The 18237-nt window shown below is 43.9% G+C and overlaps 1 protein-coding gene across 1 annotated transcript in view; it reads right to left on the bottom strand.

The window, feature by feature from the left end:
* Nucleotides 1–18237, bottom strand: part of LOC120931667 (leucine-rich repeat and IQ domain-containing protein 1-like) — a 127514-nt gene continuing 109277 nt past the window's right edge. The window contains exon 10 of the mRNA XM_040343316.1: nucleotides 1–433. Coding sequence (XP_040199250.1) covers nucleotides 365–433 — 69 coding nt within the window. The 3' untranslated portion in view covers nucleotides 1–364. The remainder of the gene's footprint in view (nucleotides 434–18237) is intronic.

The following is an 18237-nucleotide window of genomic DNA, read 5'->3' as shown; positions in this document are numbered from 1 at the left end:
TACAAATTGCCAACACCAGAATTTATAAACCAAAAGCTTATATCTTTTTTAACACTTATTTCAAAATGTGGTTACACACTTAAATAGAATTACTTAACAGCTAGCAAAATAGTTAAAAAATGTATTTTAAATAAAGTACATTTGACAAATAACTGCTATAATTCTTAGTTGATGAAACCCATTCATCTGTTCAGCTTGTAAATTGTCAATAATTACAGGTTATCCATATAAAGTAGCAAAACAGATGAGCATATGCTTCAGTAGAGAAATATTGCCATGTCTAACTCCCATTTCATTCTTCCTCCTAAATTCATGGGACAGATGATGTATGAGGTGGAGCAAACCTCTTGCCACTGCCGCTTGATTATAAACCTTCTTCTCCTGTTGCCTCACCTGGAGTCTGCGACAACAACAAGGCTGCAGCTTTGACAACCTGTAACAAAACCACAAGCATTTAAATATATAGCTAATGTAAGCATACAATTCATAGGATCCTTGTGGTTCAGCTTGTCATTTTTATATAAAGCTCAGGAAGAGTTTACTCACTTTTCTTTAAACTACCGAATATCAGTGCTTTGTGTTCTTATCATTCAAGTTGGGTAAAATTGCCACTACATAAGTAGGTTCTACTCAGGTCTTCATAGATGCCTAACACCAGCACACTTTTTTTTAGGTCACTCCCCCTCCAGACTGATAATGCTGCTGTGCCTCCTGGTCTCATTCATCCAGAGTGGTGTCTCACTAATACAGGAGGTGTGTGACTGGACAAATCACCAGGTGAAAACAGAGGACAAAAGACAAAGAAAAGAAAACTGATGCAGTCACCACATCTAATGATCGGTAAGCTGCAATATATTAAATTTGGGATTTTTTTTCTGCCTGTTTCTTCCTCTTCCCATACCTAAATGCTTACCTGAGTCCTGCATTGGTCCAGTGCTCTGCTCTTCTGCAGGACTTCTCTCCGCTCCCTTACAGGCTTGGCCCAGAGCAGCGGGAACTATTGGCTCCTGTTACTGTCAGTCAAAATTCAGTGAGGAGGAAACCGGGGGCAGGGCCAAGCTGCACTTCAGCTTGGGAACGAGCCTGCATGTGTGCCATCATAGACTTCTTATGGCATCACATGCAGTAGGGGATCTCAGAAGAGGATCTTCACGCTGCTCTGTGCAATACCATTGCACAGAGCATGTAAGTATAACATGTTTATTATTTTAAGAAAAAAAAAACTTTACAATCACTTTAAGTAGCTTCCACCAAAATGGTCCTATAAAGTAGGTGCCTTCCTTTGACTGCTATAGGAATATTGATTTGTTAAATGTATGTAAATCCTAACTATAAACCTTTCAGCTCCCCTGTCTTTAAATGTACCATTGTAAGTGTTTTGTCATGTATGTCTGATAAGTGGGAAAAAACTGTAATTCAGTGAGCTGATAATTTTGGGGAAAATGTCTAAGGGAAAAAAGAATGCAGCTACCACATCTTAGGACTGGTAAACTGAAATATATTACATTTTGTTCTTGGGTTATACATTTTAAACCAATAGGGTAGTTACTTAGGCCCCATTTTCATCCGAGCAGAATGGTGTTTTGCAAGTGTGTTACAAGCATTTTAGAAGTGCATTACAAGCATTTTACATGTGTATTCAAGGTTCAGGTATTTTTATTTAAGCCAATAGAAAGCACTAGGGGGAGGAGATTAGAGATGGAGAGCTGCTGTTTTACCAGAAAACACGCAACAAAATGCTTGTAAAAAGCTAATGTTGAGCTCATGTATTTTTTTGAACGACAAGTGTTTTTCTACAGGCAACAAAATGCACAGATGTGAACAAAGACCATTGAAATGAATGGGATTTCGTGTGTTGAGGGTATTAGAGCTACATGCTGCAAGCCGGAAATTACTCAGGTGTGAACGGGGCCTTGATATACAAAATGTATGCAAAGTTACAGTAGGTGGAATACATTCAGGCCAGGTTCACACCTATGCGAATTGAGTGCGGCTTAAACCGCATCTAATTCGCAGGACATTTCAAAATACATTGTTTTCAATGAGGCTGGTTCACATATGTGCGATGCATCCGCACTGCGTATTGCCTCCAAACCGCGTGCGGTTTTTATGTCTTGCGGTGCGGTTCAGGTGCGAATTCAGTCCCATTATCTTCTATGGGTATGCAGCTGAATTCGCAGATGTGTTCATTTCTCTTCAGTATTTGTCTCATTCAGTTCAATACACTTCCCCCCTCCCCCTCCCCTCTCCCAGGTCTCCAAATTCGCACCTAAAATGCAGTTGATCTGCAGAACACCTTATAGAGAAATTCGCAAAGACAACAGAGCTCCAAAACGCAACGCACTAGTGTGATCCTGGCCTCAAGCTCTACAAATAAAGCATTATTGTTACTTTTTATTTATAAAGACATAAACACTATTGACAATATAAGCATTCATTAAGCGTGTCCAATATAGTATATCACATGGTAAGATACAGAAGGAAAGTTAACGTGGTTCTAAAGGTAGACGGTTTTCTGTGCATTGAGAGAAAAAAAAACTTTTGTGTAAAGCAACTCCCTTAGCCCCCCCAATACTTACTTGAGCCCCATTTCGATCCAGCGATGTTGCAAGAGAGTCTTGGCTGTTTGGGACTTTTCCTCCTCATTGGCTGAGACAGCAGCGAGCGCCATTGGCTCCCGCTGCTGTCAATCAAAATTAATGAGCCAATAAGGAGAGAGAGGGGGCTGGCCAAGCCACGGCTCCATGTCTGAATGACAAGCTGCTTGCTGTGGGGGCACTTGGCAGGAGGGAGGGGCCAGGAGCGCCGGCGGGGGACCTGAGGAGAGGGGGATCGGGGCTGCTCTGTGCAAAACCACTGCACAGAGCAGGTAAGTATAACATGTCTGTTATTTTTAAAGAGTTAAATATCACTTTAATGAAGGATATATAAAAGCTATGACACAATATAAAGGATATAGGTTCTGTTGTATGGGATAGTTAGGGGCAGCAAATACAGACTGATATGTGCAACCATGGTAAATTATATAGTACAGCGTTGAACGGTCATTATTATCTTAGAATCCTGAAAATGAAATAGCTCAATTAACTGGGAGGTAAACCTTAAGTAAACTGATGAAAACCTGTTGACATGTCCTTTCTTTTAGGTTGGAAAGAAGATATTTTTGTTGATGTTTTCTGTACCAAAGTACCGGTACTTAGTGTATAATGCAGTCTGAGGGCAGCATTCTGCAACTAGGCCTGCAGTGAATTTATGGCAAGTATTTACTTAGTTGTAAACCAATGGACAGCCAGAGGGTTTTGCCCTTTCATGACCAGAACAATGTTTACATTTATATTTATAAAGCAGTGAATGTCTTTCACCAAACGTTTACTGGTGGTAAATCAATTTCTGTCATTTAAAATACATGCACCTGAAAGATTCATCTACAGCAAATGTTTGGTAAATGTCAGATTCACTGTTTTTAGTGTTGAAATTGGTAGAGTTTGAGTAGGATCATATATGTATGAATTATATTGTTTAACTTTTGAGTGCATGAAAAAGCACTTATTCCTGTATAGCTCCTTCTTTAAATGGTCTCAAAATGAAGGCATGAAAGAAGATACTCTTATTATCTGGTTCCAGCTCTAATCTGATCTGTACTGGCTATATCTCACGATATATGACCAGGCATATACAGTATCTCACAAAAGTGAGTACACCCCTCACATTTTTGTAAATATTTTATTATATCTTTTCATGTGACAACACTGAAGAAATTACACTTTGCTACAATGTAATGTAGTGAGTGTACAGCTTGTATAACAGTGTAAATTTGCTGTCCCCTCAAAATAACTCAACACGCAGCCATTAATGTCTAAACCACTGGCAACAAAAGTGAGTACAAATTGGGCCCAATTAGCTATTTTCCCTCCCCGATGTCATGTGGCTCGTTAGTGTTACTAGGTCTCAGGTGTGAATGGGGAGCAGGTGTGTTAAATGTGGTGTTATCACTCTCACTCTCTTTCTGGTCACTGGAAGTTCAACATGGCACCTCACAACAAAGAACTCTGAGGATCTGAAAAAATAATTGTTGCTCTACATAAAGATGGCCTAGGCTATAAGAAGCTTGCCAAGACCCTGAAACTGAGCTGCAGCACAGTGGCCAAGACCACACAGCAGTTTAACAGGACAGGTTCCACTCAGAACAGGCCTCCCCATGGTCAACCAAAGAAGGTGAGTGCACATGCTCAGCGTCATATCCAGAGGTTGTCTTTAGGAAATAGACGTATGAGTGCTGCCAGCATTGATGCAGAGGTTGAAGGGGTGGGGGAGTCAGCCTGTCAGTGCTCAGACCATACGCCGCACACTGCATCAAATTGGTCTACATGGCTGTCGTCCCAGAGGGAAGCAACGTCTAAAGATTATGCACAAGAAAGCCTGCAAACAGCTTGATGAAGACAAGCAGACTAAGGACATGGATTACTAGAACCATGTCCTGTGGTCTAAAGAGACAAGATAAACCTATTTGGTTCAAATGGTGTCAAGTGTGTGTGGCATAAACCAGGTGTACAAAGACAAGTCTGTCTTACCTACAGTCAAGCATGCTGGTCGGAGTGTCTTGGTCTGGGGCTGCATGAGTGCTGTCAGCACTGTGGAGCTACAGTTCATTGAGGAAACCATGAATGCCAACATGTACTGTCATATACTGAAGCAGAGCATGATCCCCTCCCTTCAAAAGAAATTGGGCTGCAGGGCAGTATTCCAACATGATGATGATCCAAAAACACACCTCCAAGATGACCACTGCATTTCTAAAGAAGCAGAGGGCAAAGGTGATGGACTGGCCAAGCATGTCTCCAGACCTAAACCCTATTGAGAATCCGTATGGCATCCTCAAATAGAAGGTGGGGGAGCGCAAGGTCTCTTAACATCCACCAGCTCTGTGATGTCATCATGGAAGAGTGGACAACGACTCCAGTGGCAACCTATGAAGCTCTGGGGAACTCCATGCCCAAGAGGGTTAAAGGGGTGGTTCCCCTAAAAATAAACTTTTAACATTGCATTTCCCACATTAATGACAATTAGAATCGGCTGGTTTTATAAAAAAAAAACATCCGTACGTACTGTTTGCTATATGCGTTCTCACCGCCGCTTCCGGGTACGATGGTGGGGATGGGCGTTCCTAATTGATGGACAGGCATCCGACCGACGCATACATCGCGTCACGAGATGCCGAAAGAAGCCGAACGTCGGAGAGCATGCGCCGTATAGAGCCGCACCGTCGTTCGGCTTTTTTCGGCATCTCGTGACGCGATGTATGCGTCGGTCGGATGCCTGTCCATCAATTAGGAACGCCCATCCCCACCATCGTACCCGGAAGCGGCGGTGAGAACGCATATAGCAAACGGTACGTACGGACGTTTTTTTTTTATAAAACCAGCCGATTCTAATTGTCATTAATGTGGGAAATGCAATGTTAAAAGTTTATTTTTAGGGGAACCTCCACTTTAAGTCAGTGCTGGAAAATGGTGACCACAAAAAAATATTGACACTTTGGGCCCAATTTGGACATTTTCACTTAGGGGTGTACTCACTTTTGTTGCGGTTTAGACATTAATGACTGTGTGTTGAGTTATTTTGAGGGGACAGCAAATTTACACTGCTACAATGTAAAGTAGTGAGTGTGCAGCTTGTATAACAACGTGTAATTTCTTCAGTGTTGTTACATGAAAAGATTTAATAAAATATTTAGAAAAATGTGGGGGGTGTGCTAACATTTGTGAGATACTGTATACAGTATTCAATCACTTTGTTCACGCCAATTAGAGAGGCCCTTGTCAAATTTTCTATTTCCCATTGCTTTGGTAAAAACTATTGCTGTAAATGAACCAATGACATTCTATGCAGAGCTATATTTGCCACATATGTATATCTGTTCCCAGGCAAAGCTGAAAGATTTCAGCCATACTTCTCTGATAAAGTATTGCTACATGATATACTGGAGTTGATTTACTAAAACCTGGGAGAGTGCAAAATCTGATGCAGTTGTGCATGGTAGCCAATCAGCTTCTAACTTCAGCTTGTTCAAATAAGCTCTGATAAAAAAGTTGATTCTATGCTGAGATGCACCAGATTGACTCCTAGTTTGTTACCACCAGATGTGTTGTTGAGATCTTGCTGTGTTTTCCAATATAACCAAATTGCACTGGCTTCAGAAAATTATAGTTTTCAATAGAGTATGTAACCACCAATGCATTAGGATGTGGTGTGTGGGAAAAAGTCCTACATTTTGTATTTTGACTGCTTTGACCTGCAGTTAGCCATTCCCACAAATTCTAATAAAGCATTCCATACATTCTGATGTATACCGTACTAGTCTTAAAGTATGACTAATGGATTTGTAATTTTGTTCAGTCTGTCTTGTGATCTAGGCACACCTTCCAGATAGCTAAGCCTGCACCCCCTTGTCTTTACCCCACACTTAACTGTAGTTGAGCAGTAGAGCATAATAATAATCTAAGACGTGCCCCAGTCTGTTACTGGACCACAAAGTAGTAGCAGCACACTGATGAAGTCATCACACTTTTTGCAATGCAGTAGAGCCCGGTTGTGTGAAACCGCTGGCCTTGCCTATTTCAGTGCTCCTGTACAAGGAATTTCAGAAAGCAAATGTGAAGATGTATACAGATAAGCTTAAATTCACCCACATTGATTAAAAAAATGTGCATTTATTATTTGTTTGTATTGGAGCACACAAAGCATTACAACCACAATCAATGGATTGGGGTTACAACGCTCTGGTCCCTGCAGGCTATTCCTAGCCTTCCGTCTGGTTATGGGGCTAGAGGAAGTATCAATGGACTTTAAGTGCCTGGGAATAAATGACGCCACACGCCGCCATTACAAATTTTTAAAAAAAAGGGGGACTCAAAAAAAAACAAGAATCATAAACAGGGGTGGCATTTTGGGGGTGGGTTTATATAGACTGCAGCCATGTTTTATGTTATATCCTGAATATGGGTGTAACATGAAACATGGTCCGAAACGTGGACTTTGCAAAGGTAACTTACAGGCCTCAGATTCTTATTCTGTTTCTCTTGTTTCTGTGTGAATGTCCAGGTGAGGATGGGGTTCTTGCACCCATTCCAATGTCCAGGCCTTTTTTTCTCTTCCCTCCCCTCATGACCCCTTTCTTTCCCTTCCTCCCCCTACCCAGGACCTCCCTATCCTTTCCCCTTTGTGTTTTTGTTTTCTCTCTCCTTCCACCTACTTTATCTCTGACAAACAACAATCCAGTCTAACTTTTGAAATACTTATGAAAATGATGGGAACAGCAATTGCTTATGTGCCTTGCAATTCACAATATAGAATGGGTGAACATATTTCAGACTTCTGCTTTTTGAGTCATTTTGCTGTAATGACATGTCCTATTTACATCATTCTGATGGGTCTCTGACCCAGACTGTGTACCACTGTGTGTGGTATACTTAGCCTTTAAATGGTGGACTTTAAATCTGTGTTTATAGCAGTGTTGCCAATCGTCACTATTTTTACTGCAGCCAGTAAAAAATTGGCACTTTTCTTCTGCCGGTAAATGCCAGTAAGAGGAAAAGGTTGCCAGTAAAAAATATGGTTGTGACACTCGGCTTGAAACTGTGCATGCGTAGTTCGGATGTGGAGGTGGCCGAGACTGTCAAAGTGCCTGTCAAAGTGCCTGTTACAGTGTGTACAGTTGGTGCCGTCAGTGGACGGGACTGGTGGAGGTGGTGCCTGAGTGTCGTGTGATGTCATAGAGCAAAGGAGCCAAGAGCTTCATGTGCGGGTCTGAAGGACAGTAGCAAGGCAAGCCAGGAGCAGGACTGTCAGTGCTTTGGAGTGGAGGGACCCCCTGGTGTGGAGAGAGACTGTCACTGACTCAGGAGGGCATGTTTTGTGTCAGTGATCTTTGCTGATGCACACTGCTGTCAGGCACCGTACACACGACCGGTTTTCTCGGCAGAATTCAGCAAGAAACTCGATGGGAGATGTATTCTGCCAAGAAAACCGGTCGTGTGTACACTTTTCGCTGAAAAAACCCGTCTAGGAACTCGTCGAGCCAAAAAGAGAGCACGTTCTCTATTTCCTCGTTGGGCAATGAGAAAATTTGGCTCGACAAGTTTTTTGACAGCCGAACAAGGAACTCGACGGGGAAAACGATGTGTTTCGCCCGTCGAGTTTCTCGGTCGTGTGTACGAGGCCTCAGTGTCACTGTGAGAATCAGTCTCATGTGTGTGTGCCGCCCATTCTAATTTCTTGCCCTCCTGAGTCCCGTCCCTGAGCTACTTACTTACTATATTGAAAATAAAATAAGAAATATATTTTTTGCTTTAATATCTACCTTAAATCGCATTTCTAATTGCATATTGAACTTATTCGTAGTCTAAATACTGAGATTTGTACTTAAAACTAATTTTTCAACTTTTTGGAAATGCCAATAAAAACTTGGCTGTGTGTCATGGAAGGCGTTCCAGCACTGTGGCCATCAGTGACAATGGCAGGAGAGTCCAGTCCCGGTGCGTGCGCGGTGGCGCGTGTCCCTGGAGTATCCTGCATCTTTATACCTGTTTGTATCCTGATTACCAGACCCGGCTTCCTCTGACCACTCCTGCCTGCCACCTGTCCCTGATCCCGTTTACGTTTGACCACCGCACCTGCTCAGCCCCTTGCTCTGTTCTCTGCCCGCCTGTTATACTGACCCGGCCTGGACTTGGACTACCCCTTTGGATTTCATTCTGGCTCCTGATCTGCCCTATCTGTGTTTGACCCGGTCTGCTTCACCTGCTTCGTTCCTGTCCCACGAGTGCCACGCTTCTGCTTCAGCTTGCCGTTGGTATCCTGCCAGGACTTCGGTGCACCTTTCTACTACCACATCCAGCCTGCTACTCAGGCTACTAACTAGGCACTTGTGTCCCTCTGAACTCCTGACCCTGTCTACTCTACCAAGGGCTCCTGAGTCAGAGGCTTATGAGAGGCCACTCCCTGCACGTTGGGCTCCACTACCAGGTATGTGACATTGTGCCAGTAAATTTTGAGTGTTGTGACAGTAAATTTTCATACTCCAAACCAGTTGGAAACACTGGTTTGGAGTATGAGAGTCTCTGTATCCTCTGTATAAGAGTTAACTGCAAGCAGACTGCAGTGTGTGTATTTAGGAATACCTACTGCATCACAAGCACATGGACTCATGTCAGCAGACCACCAACACAAAAAAGAGGGGTGGACTGGTGCACAGGGGCTATGCTTAGAAGAACTTGTGCAGCAACTATGCACAAATAAAGGGAACCTGTTAGCAATGAAAAACGTTTCTACTTAAAGGCACATATTCAATCTATACTTTAAATGATGAGGAATTATACAACCCATGTTTAAATACTATTTTCCAGTCACAGAACACCTAGAGTAGCTTACAGTCTGAACAGATGGGGTTAGAATTTGCAAGTAATGTAGTAAACATATAGTTTCTTACATTCAGTGCAGGAATTATCATGTTACCAACATTATTCTTTATGAATATTGCGTTATATGAACAGAAATTTGATAAATGTATACTATCCCAGGAATGCAAATGTACGAAGAAGACAATAATGCAGTGTATGCATGTAGTGAAACACGACATATAAATACCACTTTCAATTGTATGAAGTCATTTCTGTAAGTACATTGTGATTGGATTTCTGAGCTGACCACAGTTACCTGAGGCTTTAAACAGAAAAAATAGATCAAGATTTCTCAAACAAGTTTGAGCCCAAGGCTTGCCGGCTAAGCAAAGTATAGTCATATATTATACTCCCTCTATTTTCACTATCCCTTTAGGCTACATAGACTGCATGGGCTCGACCATACAAGCCCAGCTGTGTCTGCATGTTTTATATCCTATTCAGTTCTAAGTCTTAGACAAATGAATTGCACTAAATGCTCTGTTTTCTCTTATATGACATAATTGTACCCATATACTACATAATAGCAGTGTTCGACTTTTTATGCTGGGGTCCAGGGCTGGACTTACCATTGGGCTTGACTGGGCTCAAGCCCATGGGCCCCGCCCAATAGGGGGCCTGTGCCTTTACTTTTTTTCTTCTTCTTGTATTTCATCCTGCAATGTTTGATTATTTCTCCAGCGCATGCGCTTCCTGTCCACTGATCACGGCACGCTCTGTGTGTGCCGTTCCCATTTCAACATTATGCTGTGTCTGAGAGTTCCGCTCTCAGCGGCACAGCTTAGCAGACACGCAAGACTTGGCAGCCATTCTGAGCTTCCTCGCTTGGTTGCCTTAGTAACGTCGGTCAAGAAAGAGGCTGGGTAAACATACAATCGCGCATGCACGAGATTTCAGCAAGGGGAAGCAAGGGCAGAAGTGATTTCCACAGGGGACTCAGAGAACAATACATACACAAGATGGCGCAGGCACAGCCTAATCCCGGAAGTAGAATTTATTAAAAATGACTAAAACACAGTAAGTAAGAATCATTTTTACATACATTAGACTGGGCAATAGTAAATAATGTTACACATTACATGGCATGAAAAGCCTGATATGAAGTGCTGAGTTCACTTCCTCTTTAATTTTTCATTTAAAGTTTGTTGATTTGTCTAGCATTTTTACCTGGCCCTGCCCTGCAATGAAAAAGGTAATTTAATTAGCTAAATTAAATGTCAGTAATTTTGAGGTTTACTGATTGGTTATTGTTATTTGCAGTTATGTAGTGCCTTGTTTACTGGCGTTGAGAAAACCTGTCTGCATTAGACAGTGATGTAATGGCGGACAAAACTTTTTGGGCGCGAAAAGGTCCCGTGGGTGCCCGAAAGTGACTCAAGCCCAGGGGCCCCCACCACCCTAAGTCCTGCCCTGCTGGGGTCCCAAGTATCAGTGATTTGCTTCCTTAAACAGCAAGTTTAATCAATTAGTGCATTAAAAAGAATCCCCAGAAAACAGTGCCAGTCAACATCTCTCTTGCTTATAAAACTGGCCATACACATGACAATTTGAGTGATTGAACTTTCAATTTTTTGTTTTGTCAAACCACAAAGCAATTAAACTCAAAAAACAAGAAAAGAAACAGAGCGGCGCCATCTGAGCGTAGTAAGTTGGTATTTTAATAAAATAAAATCAATTCATAAAAATGTGTACTCACAAATGGAGCGTTACAATAGGCATCTAGCATGAAAGTTCATCCGCTGGGGGTCCCGGGGAAGACGTTGGTCACTCGGTGTTCGATGGACTCGATACAGCTGGTTCCCTTGCCTCGAGTGACTGCGTCGGTGGGGGCCGAACGCCCTCGGAACCTTGGAGAAGGGGAGCTTGTTTCCTGAGTGTGTGGCTGTACGGGCGTCACTTCCGGGTCGGGGTTCAGTGGGAGGATGCGTGCGTTCGAGACATGCGTGTCTCTTCTTCGCGCTGAACCCTGACTCGGAAGTGACACCCGTACAGCCACACACTCGGGAAACAAGCTCCCCTTCTCCAAGGTTCCGAGGGCGTTCGGCCCCCACCGACGCAGCCACTCGAGGCAAGGGAACCAGCTGTATCGAGTCCATCGGACACCGAGTGACCAACGTCTTCCCCGGGACCCCCAGCGGATGAACTTTCATGCTAGATGCCTATTGTAACGCTCCCTTTGTGAGTACACATTTTTATGAATTGATTTTATTTTATTAAAATACCAACTTACTATGCTCAGAAGGCACCGCTCTGTTTCTTTTCTTGTTCTTTCCCAGATACTTCATCTGACAGCAGGCGGCCATTAAGTGATGGTTTCATGCTATATATTAATGGACATTAATTATGGACTGATGCAATTCCATTAATCAATTATTTTCAGATCACTGGCTGTGACCAGTGTCCCCTTATCCCTCAACTGTTCCTTCCTCCCCCTATCCTCTTTTCAATAGGTTTGTCAGTACATCCCAGGAGTGCGCGCAATTATTTGTGTTATTTGTGTTTATGATTGAAACTCATAAAACAATAGTTTGATAAGCTGCAATAAGATGGGATTGAAATTTCCCCAATCAAGTCTGCTTGAAAAATCTTATCACTTTCAGATGTTGCTGTAGGTTTTATAATTTAATCCGTAAAACTGTACTGAACATGTCAATTTATTGCCCAGTCATGCCTTAACAATCAACTAACTTCTAGGCTTAATTGCTTAGTTTCTTAATTGCGATTGTAGGTGCAATTTCTGGTGGTTTAAAAGTGGTTAAAACTGACTAGAAATTACCAGGTGTGTGTGGCCAGCCTTGGGGATTCATTGGGCCACTTTCACGCTGTACTCTAATCATGTTTTTTACCATGATTTTACCACAGTTTTTATATGGGTTACCCATAGACTTTCTATTATGGCCATTGTTTCGCATATGCTGCATCTTTCGTGTGCTTTCATAAAACGCATCAAAAACGCAGAACATAATAGAAAGCCTATGGGAAAATGCAGTTAACCAGCACAAAAACCATGGATATACCCATGCTGCAGACACTGTGAAAGTGGCCTTACAGTATTTAGCCATGTAAGAAAACTATAGCCTCTTGTTACACTAACAAGCTGTGCAACCTCCATATAAAGCTGTGAATGGGTCACAAAGAGGGTGATATTTAAACCTTGAAGCCCTTTTACAGTCTCAGATCCAGAGGCAGTCAGAACATATGTATCAAAGTAACTACAGAGAGCTAGGCCCCACATACATGGCCATCCAAGGCTTTACACCTCCCAGATCCACTTATTTTTGCTGCAGGAACAGTCAGGGGTTTGCAATCAATTTTGGCTGCTCAGCCTGTACAAATCAATGACAGCTTAAAAGGTTCACAGCTGTTTATATATAAACGCTCATGGAGTGACTGACTACCTACATTTGGGGACAGATATGTAGCTCTGGATGCAAATTGTCAGTGTACAGAGTTACTCATCTGTCTCTCATGGAATTGCTCCTTGTGCAATTACATGTGAACAGCTGCAGACAGTGTCAGTTTGCCATTGATGTGTACAGGTCCACTATCAGCAGATAATAGAAAACACTGCAGAAGTATGCTGATCTGGGTAGTGTACCACCTAGGATGGCCATATGAATGAGCCCTTGGTGGGTGTAAGTTTGAAAAGCTAGTATAAAATGTAAAGAAACACTATGGAGTCAAGTTATGTGTCCCAAGTCAGCTTAAAGCAGATGTGCCATTAAAAAAAAATATTAAAAGCCAGCAGCTACAAAAACTGCAGCTGCTGACTTTTAATATTAGGACACTTACCTGTCCTGGAGTCCAGCGCCGTCCGCAGCAGAGGATGAGCGATCGCTCATCTCTCTGCTGCTCCCCCCGCCATCCTCAGTGAGGGAACCAGGAAGTGAAGCGCTCCGGCTTCACTACCCGGTTCCCTACGGCGCATGCGCGAGTCGCGCTGCGCCCGCCGATTGGCTCACATGCTGTGTGCTGGGAGCCGAGTGTTCCCAGCACACAACGGGGGACAGACGGGAAGTCGGGAAAAACCCGTCTTTTGCCCGAGACGTGTGGCCGGAAGTGGGTGCAAATACCTGTCTTTAGACAGGTATCTGCACCCCCCTCCCCCTGAAAGGTGTCAAATGTGACACCGGAGGGGTGGCAGGTTCCGATCAGCGCGAGTTCCACTTTAGGGTGGAGCTCCGCTTTAAGAATGTATATTTTGTTGGAGTCTGCCTTTAATGCCTCGTACACACGATAGGTTTGCTTTTTGTCGGGAAAACCGGCCGTGTGTACGCTCCATAGCAGTTTTCCCGACAGAAAAACTACGAGCAAAGGCCGCAATTATCAGTGTTTTTTTTGCTCAGCAGTTTTCCTATGGGAAACACTGTAGTGGAGCATACACACGGCCGGTTTTCCCGACCAAAGCTGTCATTGCAGTTTTCCCGTCGGGAAAACCGGCCGTGTGTACACGGGGGAAAAGCAACCAAGCAGGTTCTCGGTTTTCCCCTTGGTTTTCCTGGCGGACTTTTGACTTTCGGGAAAAACTATCGTGTGTACGAGGCATAACTTTGTGAACTATATGAACATAAACATTATGTAATATACACAAAAATCACCAAAAAAGTGCAAAAATTATCAAACAGCTTACGAAACCCTACAGCTTTAAAAAAAATATACAGTATCTCACAAAGGTGAGTACACCCCTCACATTTTTGTATATATTTTTTTATCTTTTCATGTGACCACACTGAAGAAATTACACTTTGCTACAATGTAAAGTAGTGAGTGTACAGCTTGTATGTCAGTGTAAATTTGCTGTCCCCTCAAAATAACTCAACACACAGCCATTAATGTCTAAACCACTGGCAACAAAAGTGACTACACTCCTAATTGAAAATTTCCAAATAGTCATTTTCCCTCCCCGGTGTCATGTGACTCATTATTGTTACAAGGTCTCAGGTGTGAATGGGGAGCAGGTGTGTTAAATTTGGTGTTATTGCTCTCACTCGCTCATACTCTCTCATATGGAACTCTCTGAGGATCTGAAAAAAAAGTTGTTTTGCTCTACATAAAAATGGCATAGGCTATAAGAAGATTGCCAAGACCCTGAAACTGAGCTGCAGCACTGTGGCCAAGACCATACAGAGGTTTAACAGGACAGGTTTCACTCATATATAGTTATATAATAGGCGAGGTTGAGAAAAGACACATGTCCATTAGTCCAACCTATGTGTGCGATTTTGTTGAATGGCCGCGTGTCTTATTGAATTCCTTTTCACTGAAAAGTTGTATCCCTATTGTGGGGTCACCAGTACAGTATTTGTACATTGAAATCATATACCCTCTCAAGCGTGTCTTCTCCAGAGTGAACAAGTTCAGTGCTATTAATCTTTCCTCATAACTAAGGTCTTCCAGTCCCTTTATTAGTTTTGTTGCCCTTCTCTGGACTCTATCCAGTTTCAGCACATCCTTCCTGAGGACTGGTGCCCAGAACTGGAGAGCATACTCCATGTGCGGCCGGACCAGAGTCTTGTAGAGTTGGAGAATTATCTTTTTATCCAGGCCTCACCATGGTCGACCAAACTAAATTGAGTGCACGTGCTCAGTGTCATATTCTGAGTTGCCTTTGGGAAATAGACGCATTAGTGCTGCCAGCATTGCTGCAGATGTTGAAGGGATGGGGGGGTCAGCCTGTCAATGCTCAGACCAGGGGCGGACTGACAACTCATGGGGCCTCCAGGCAATAGGAGATCATGGCGACCCCCTGTGCCCCTGCCACACTGCCCACATTACATATGTCGGTCCCTACCCCTTTAGCTGCAGTCCGGGCCTGGACCTGGGTAACACGTGAATCCTATCGGTGATGACAGAAACAACCTAATTATGTTGCAATAGCTGGAAGAACAGTTCATTGTATAAGATTCTTCCAAGGGGGGATTGTGGTACTGAGGAACTTGTGTATTTGTGTCACAAAGCCAGTTACCACTGCTTCAGCAAGCCATGTCTTCCAGGAAGCGATCTGGGGGAGCGCTACAGCAAAGGACGCATGTGTTCAATCTGAGCCGCTGCGTCTATTCGGTGTTGTGCCTACTACCAATGCTTCTACCTCAGAGTTGATTACTAAAGAGGACCTGGCATCAGCTTTTGCTGGTTTAGAGGGCAAGATTGCCAGAATAATTGCTTCTATCACACAAAGTGGCAGGAAGCGTGACAGGCCCCCTTTCCCTATTCCTCCTATATTGGAGCAAGACTGGGGTGACGAGGTAAAAGAGGTAATGGCCGGTCAGACAATTGATATCCAAACAGAGTAATCTCCCTCAAGTGATTCAGAGCCTGAAGAGGCTCAGACTATGTCAGCCTCTCAATCACAAAAGCTTCTCATCCATTCTCTTGTAAAGATGGTCCATACAGCTTTTAAGTTACCTCCAGTGGGTTCCTCCCTGGGTTCTTTGAAACCACATCAGGGCACACAGGTGTTTCCCTTTCACCCACTCTTGAAGCAGGTGGTATATTCCAACTTGGAGCACCCAGACAGGATATTTGTGCCTCCAAAGAGGTTTTCTCTGTTATATCCTATGGAGGAAAGCTTTACCAAGAAGTGGAGCGTTCTGGTTGTGGATGCAGCAGTTTCCTCCCTGAGCAAGACCTTAACTTGTCCAGTGGATAATGCAGAGATCTTTCTGCGGATAAGAAGCTGGAAGCCTTGTTAAAAGGCATCTTTTGCCCTGGCATGTTCCGCTATTCAGCCCACAGTAGAAGCAATTGGGGTTTGTCAAGCCATGAAGGATCAGGCTAGACAGCCCAATAGACCTCTTAAAGACTCCATACGGCAGATCTCCCGCATTGCTCTTTTGTCTGTGCACATGTGCAGAATTTATGGCTAAAAAGCTGATCAGCAGAGCTCTCTTGTAAGAGGATGCTAGCTGGTTTTCCTATTCATGGAGAACTTTTATTTGGGGATGATCTTGATAAGTACATCCAAAAGATATCTGGAGGAAAGAGTTTCCTCCTTCCTGTGAATAAGGTAGTCATTCCTCAGGTTTTTCAGGCCCTAGGCAGTTCCGACGGCACCAGGGATCTGCTGCCAAAGGGACACCCTCACTCCCGCGGGTGGGGGAAGGTTGTTGCAGTTTGCTAGATTGTTTTAAACGCTAATTCAGGACAGGTGGGTCAGCTCCACAGTGTCTCAGGGGTACAGGCTGGAATTACACTGTAACCCTCCTCAAAGATCTGTGAGGTCCAGCGTTCCCATGGACCTTTCTAGAAAGTGCTTGTTACTCCAAGCACAGACTGTTTAAGGCAACAGGAGGTGATCATGGAGGTCCCAGTTCCTGAAAGGGGAACAGGGTTTTATTCAAACCTGTTCACGGTTCCAAATCCAAATGGCGACATAAGACCAACTCTGGATCTAAGAGCACTGAACCGTTATCTCTCAGTGCGGCTCTTTCGAATGGAATCAGTTCGCCATGTCGTGACCTCTCTCCAAGAAGGAGATTTTCTGGCATCCACCGAAATCAGGGATGCATACCTGCACGTGACAATTTTTCAACCTCATCAAAGGTTTTTGCGCACTTTGTGGCTCTGCCCTTTGGGCTCGCAACTGCACCCCGGGTCTTCACAAAGATCATAGCACCTGTACTGGGTCTTCTAAGATCTCGAGGAATCTTGATTGCAGGCTACTTAGACGATCTCCTACTCAGGGATCAATCGCTGAAAGTTTTGATAAGAAACGTGACCTTTATGGTCCAATTCCTGGAATATCTCGGATGGATCATAAACTCTGAGAAATTGGCCCTAAAACGGGTTCAAAGTCTCGAATACTTAGGCCTTATCATGGACACAGCCCAGGCAAGAGTGTTCTTGCCTCCATAAAGGGTCAAGGCCCTAAAGGATCAGGTTCGGCAGGTAAGCCGAAAGATGCCCAGCTGTCTGAATCTGTATGAGTCTTCTGGGAAGGATGGTTTCCTCATTCGAGGCAATTCTGTATGCCCAGTTCCATTCCAGGGAATTTCAGCAGAACATTCTGTCTGCATGGAGTAGGAAGATGCAGGCTTTGGATTCCTGTATGATCATAACCCCCAGGGCTTCGAGGAAGTCTCGCCTGGTGGTTAGTAGACCAGAACCTGGTACAGGGAAAGTCTTTTCTTCCACTGTCGTGGAAGGTAGTGACCACGGATGCCAGTCTTTCTGGCTGGGGCACAGTCATGGAAGGTTCCACAGTCCAGGGAAAATGGACTCTGAAGGAACAGGGATAGCCCATCAATGTGCTAGAGCTGTGGGCAATACGCCTCACGCTTGGACGTAAAAGTTACAGGGTCACCCGGTAAGGGTGCAAACCGACAATGCAATGGCTGTGGCCTATGTTAACCATCAGGGTAGCACCAAGAGTTGTCTGGTCCACATAGAGGTCAGTCATGTGTTATCCTGGGCAGAAATGCATGTGCCAGTGCTGTCTGCTGTCCACATTCCGAGGGTAGAGAACTGGAAAGCGGACTATCTCAGACACCAACAGATACATACAGGAGAATGGTCTCTGCACCCACAGGTGTTTATGCAAATTTGCCAGAAGTGGGGTACACCAGATGTAGACCTGCCGGTATCCAGGTTCAACTGCAAGATTCAGCAGTTTGTATCCAGAGCAAGAGATCCACTTGCGATCAGGATAGATGCTCTGGTAGTTCCCTGTTTTCCTTGATTTATGCATTCCCCCGATTCCTCTTCTACCACATCTTTTGCACAGGATCCGAAAGGAGATGACAACAGTCATTCTGGTAGCTCCGGCCTAGACCAGGAGGGC

The sequence above is a fragment of the Rana temporaria genome, chromosome 3, assembly GCF_905171775.1.
Source record: "Rana temporaria chromosome 3, aRanTem1.1, whole genome shotgun sequence".
Lineage (NCBI taxonomy): Eukaryota > Metazoa > Chordata > Amphibia > Anura > Ranidae > Rana > Rana temporaria.
This window is presented reverse-complemented; position numbering and strand designations above follow the sequence as displayed.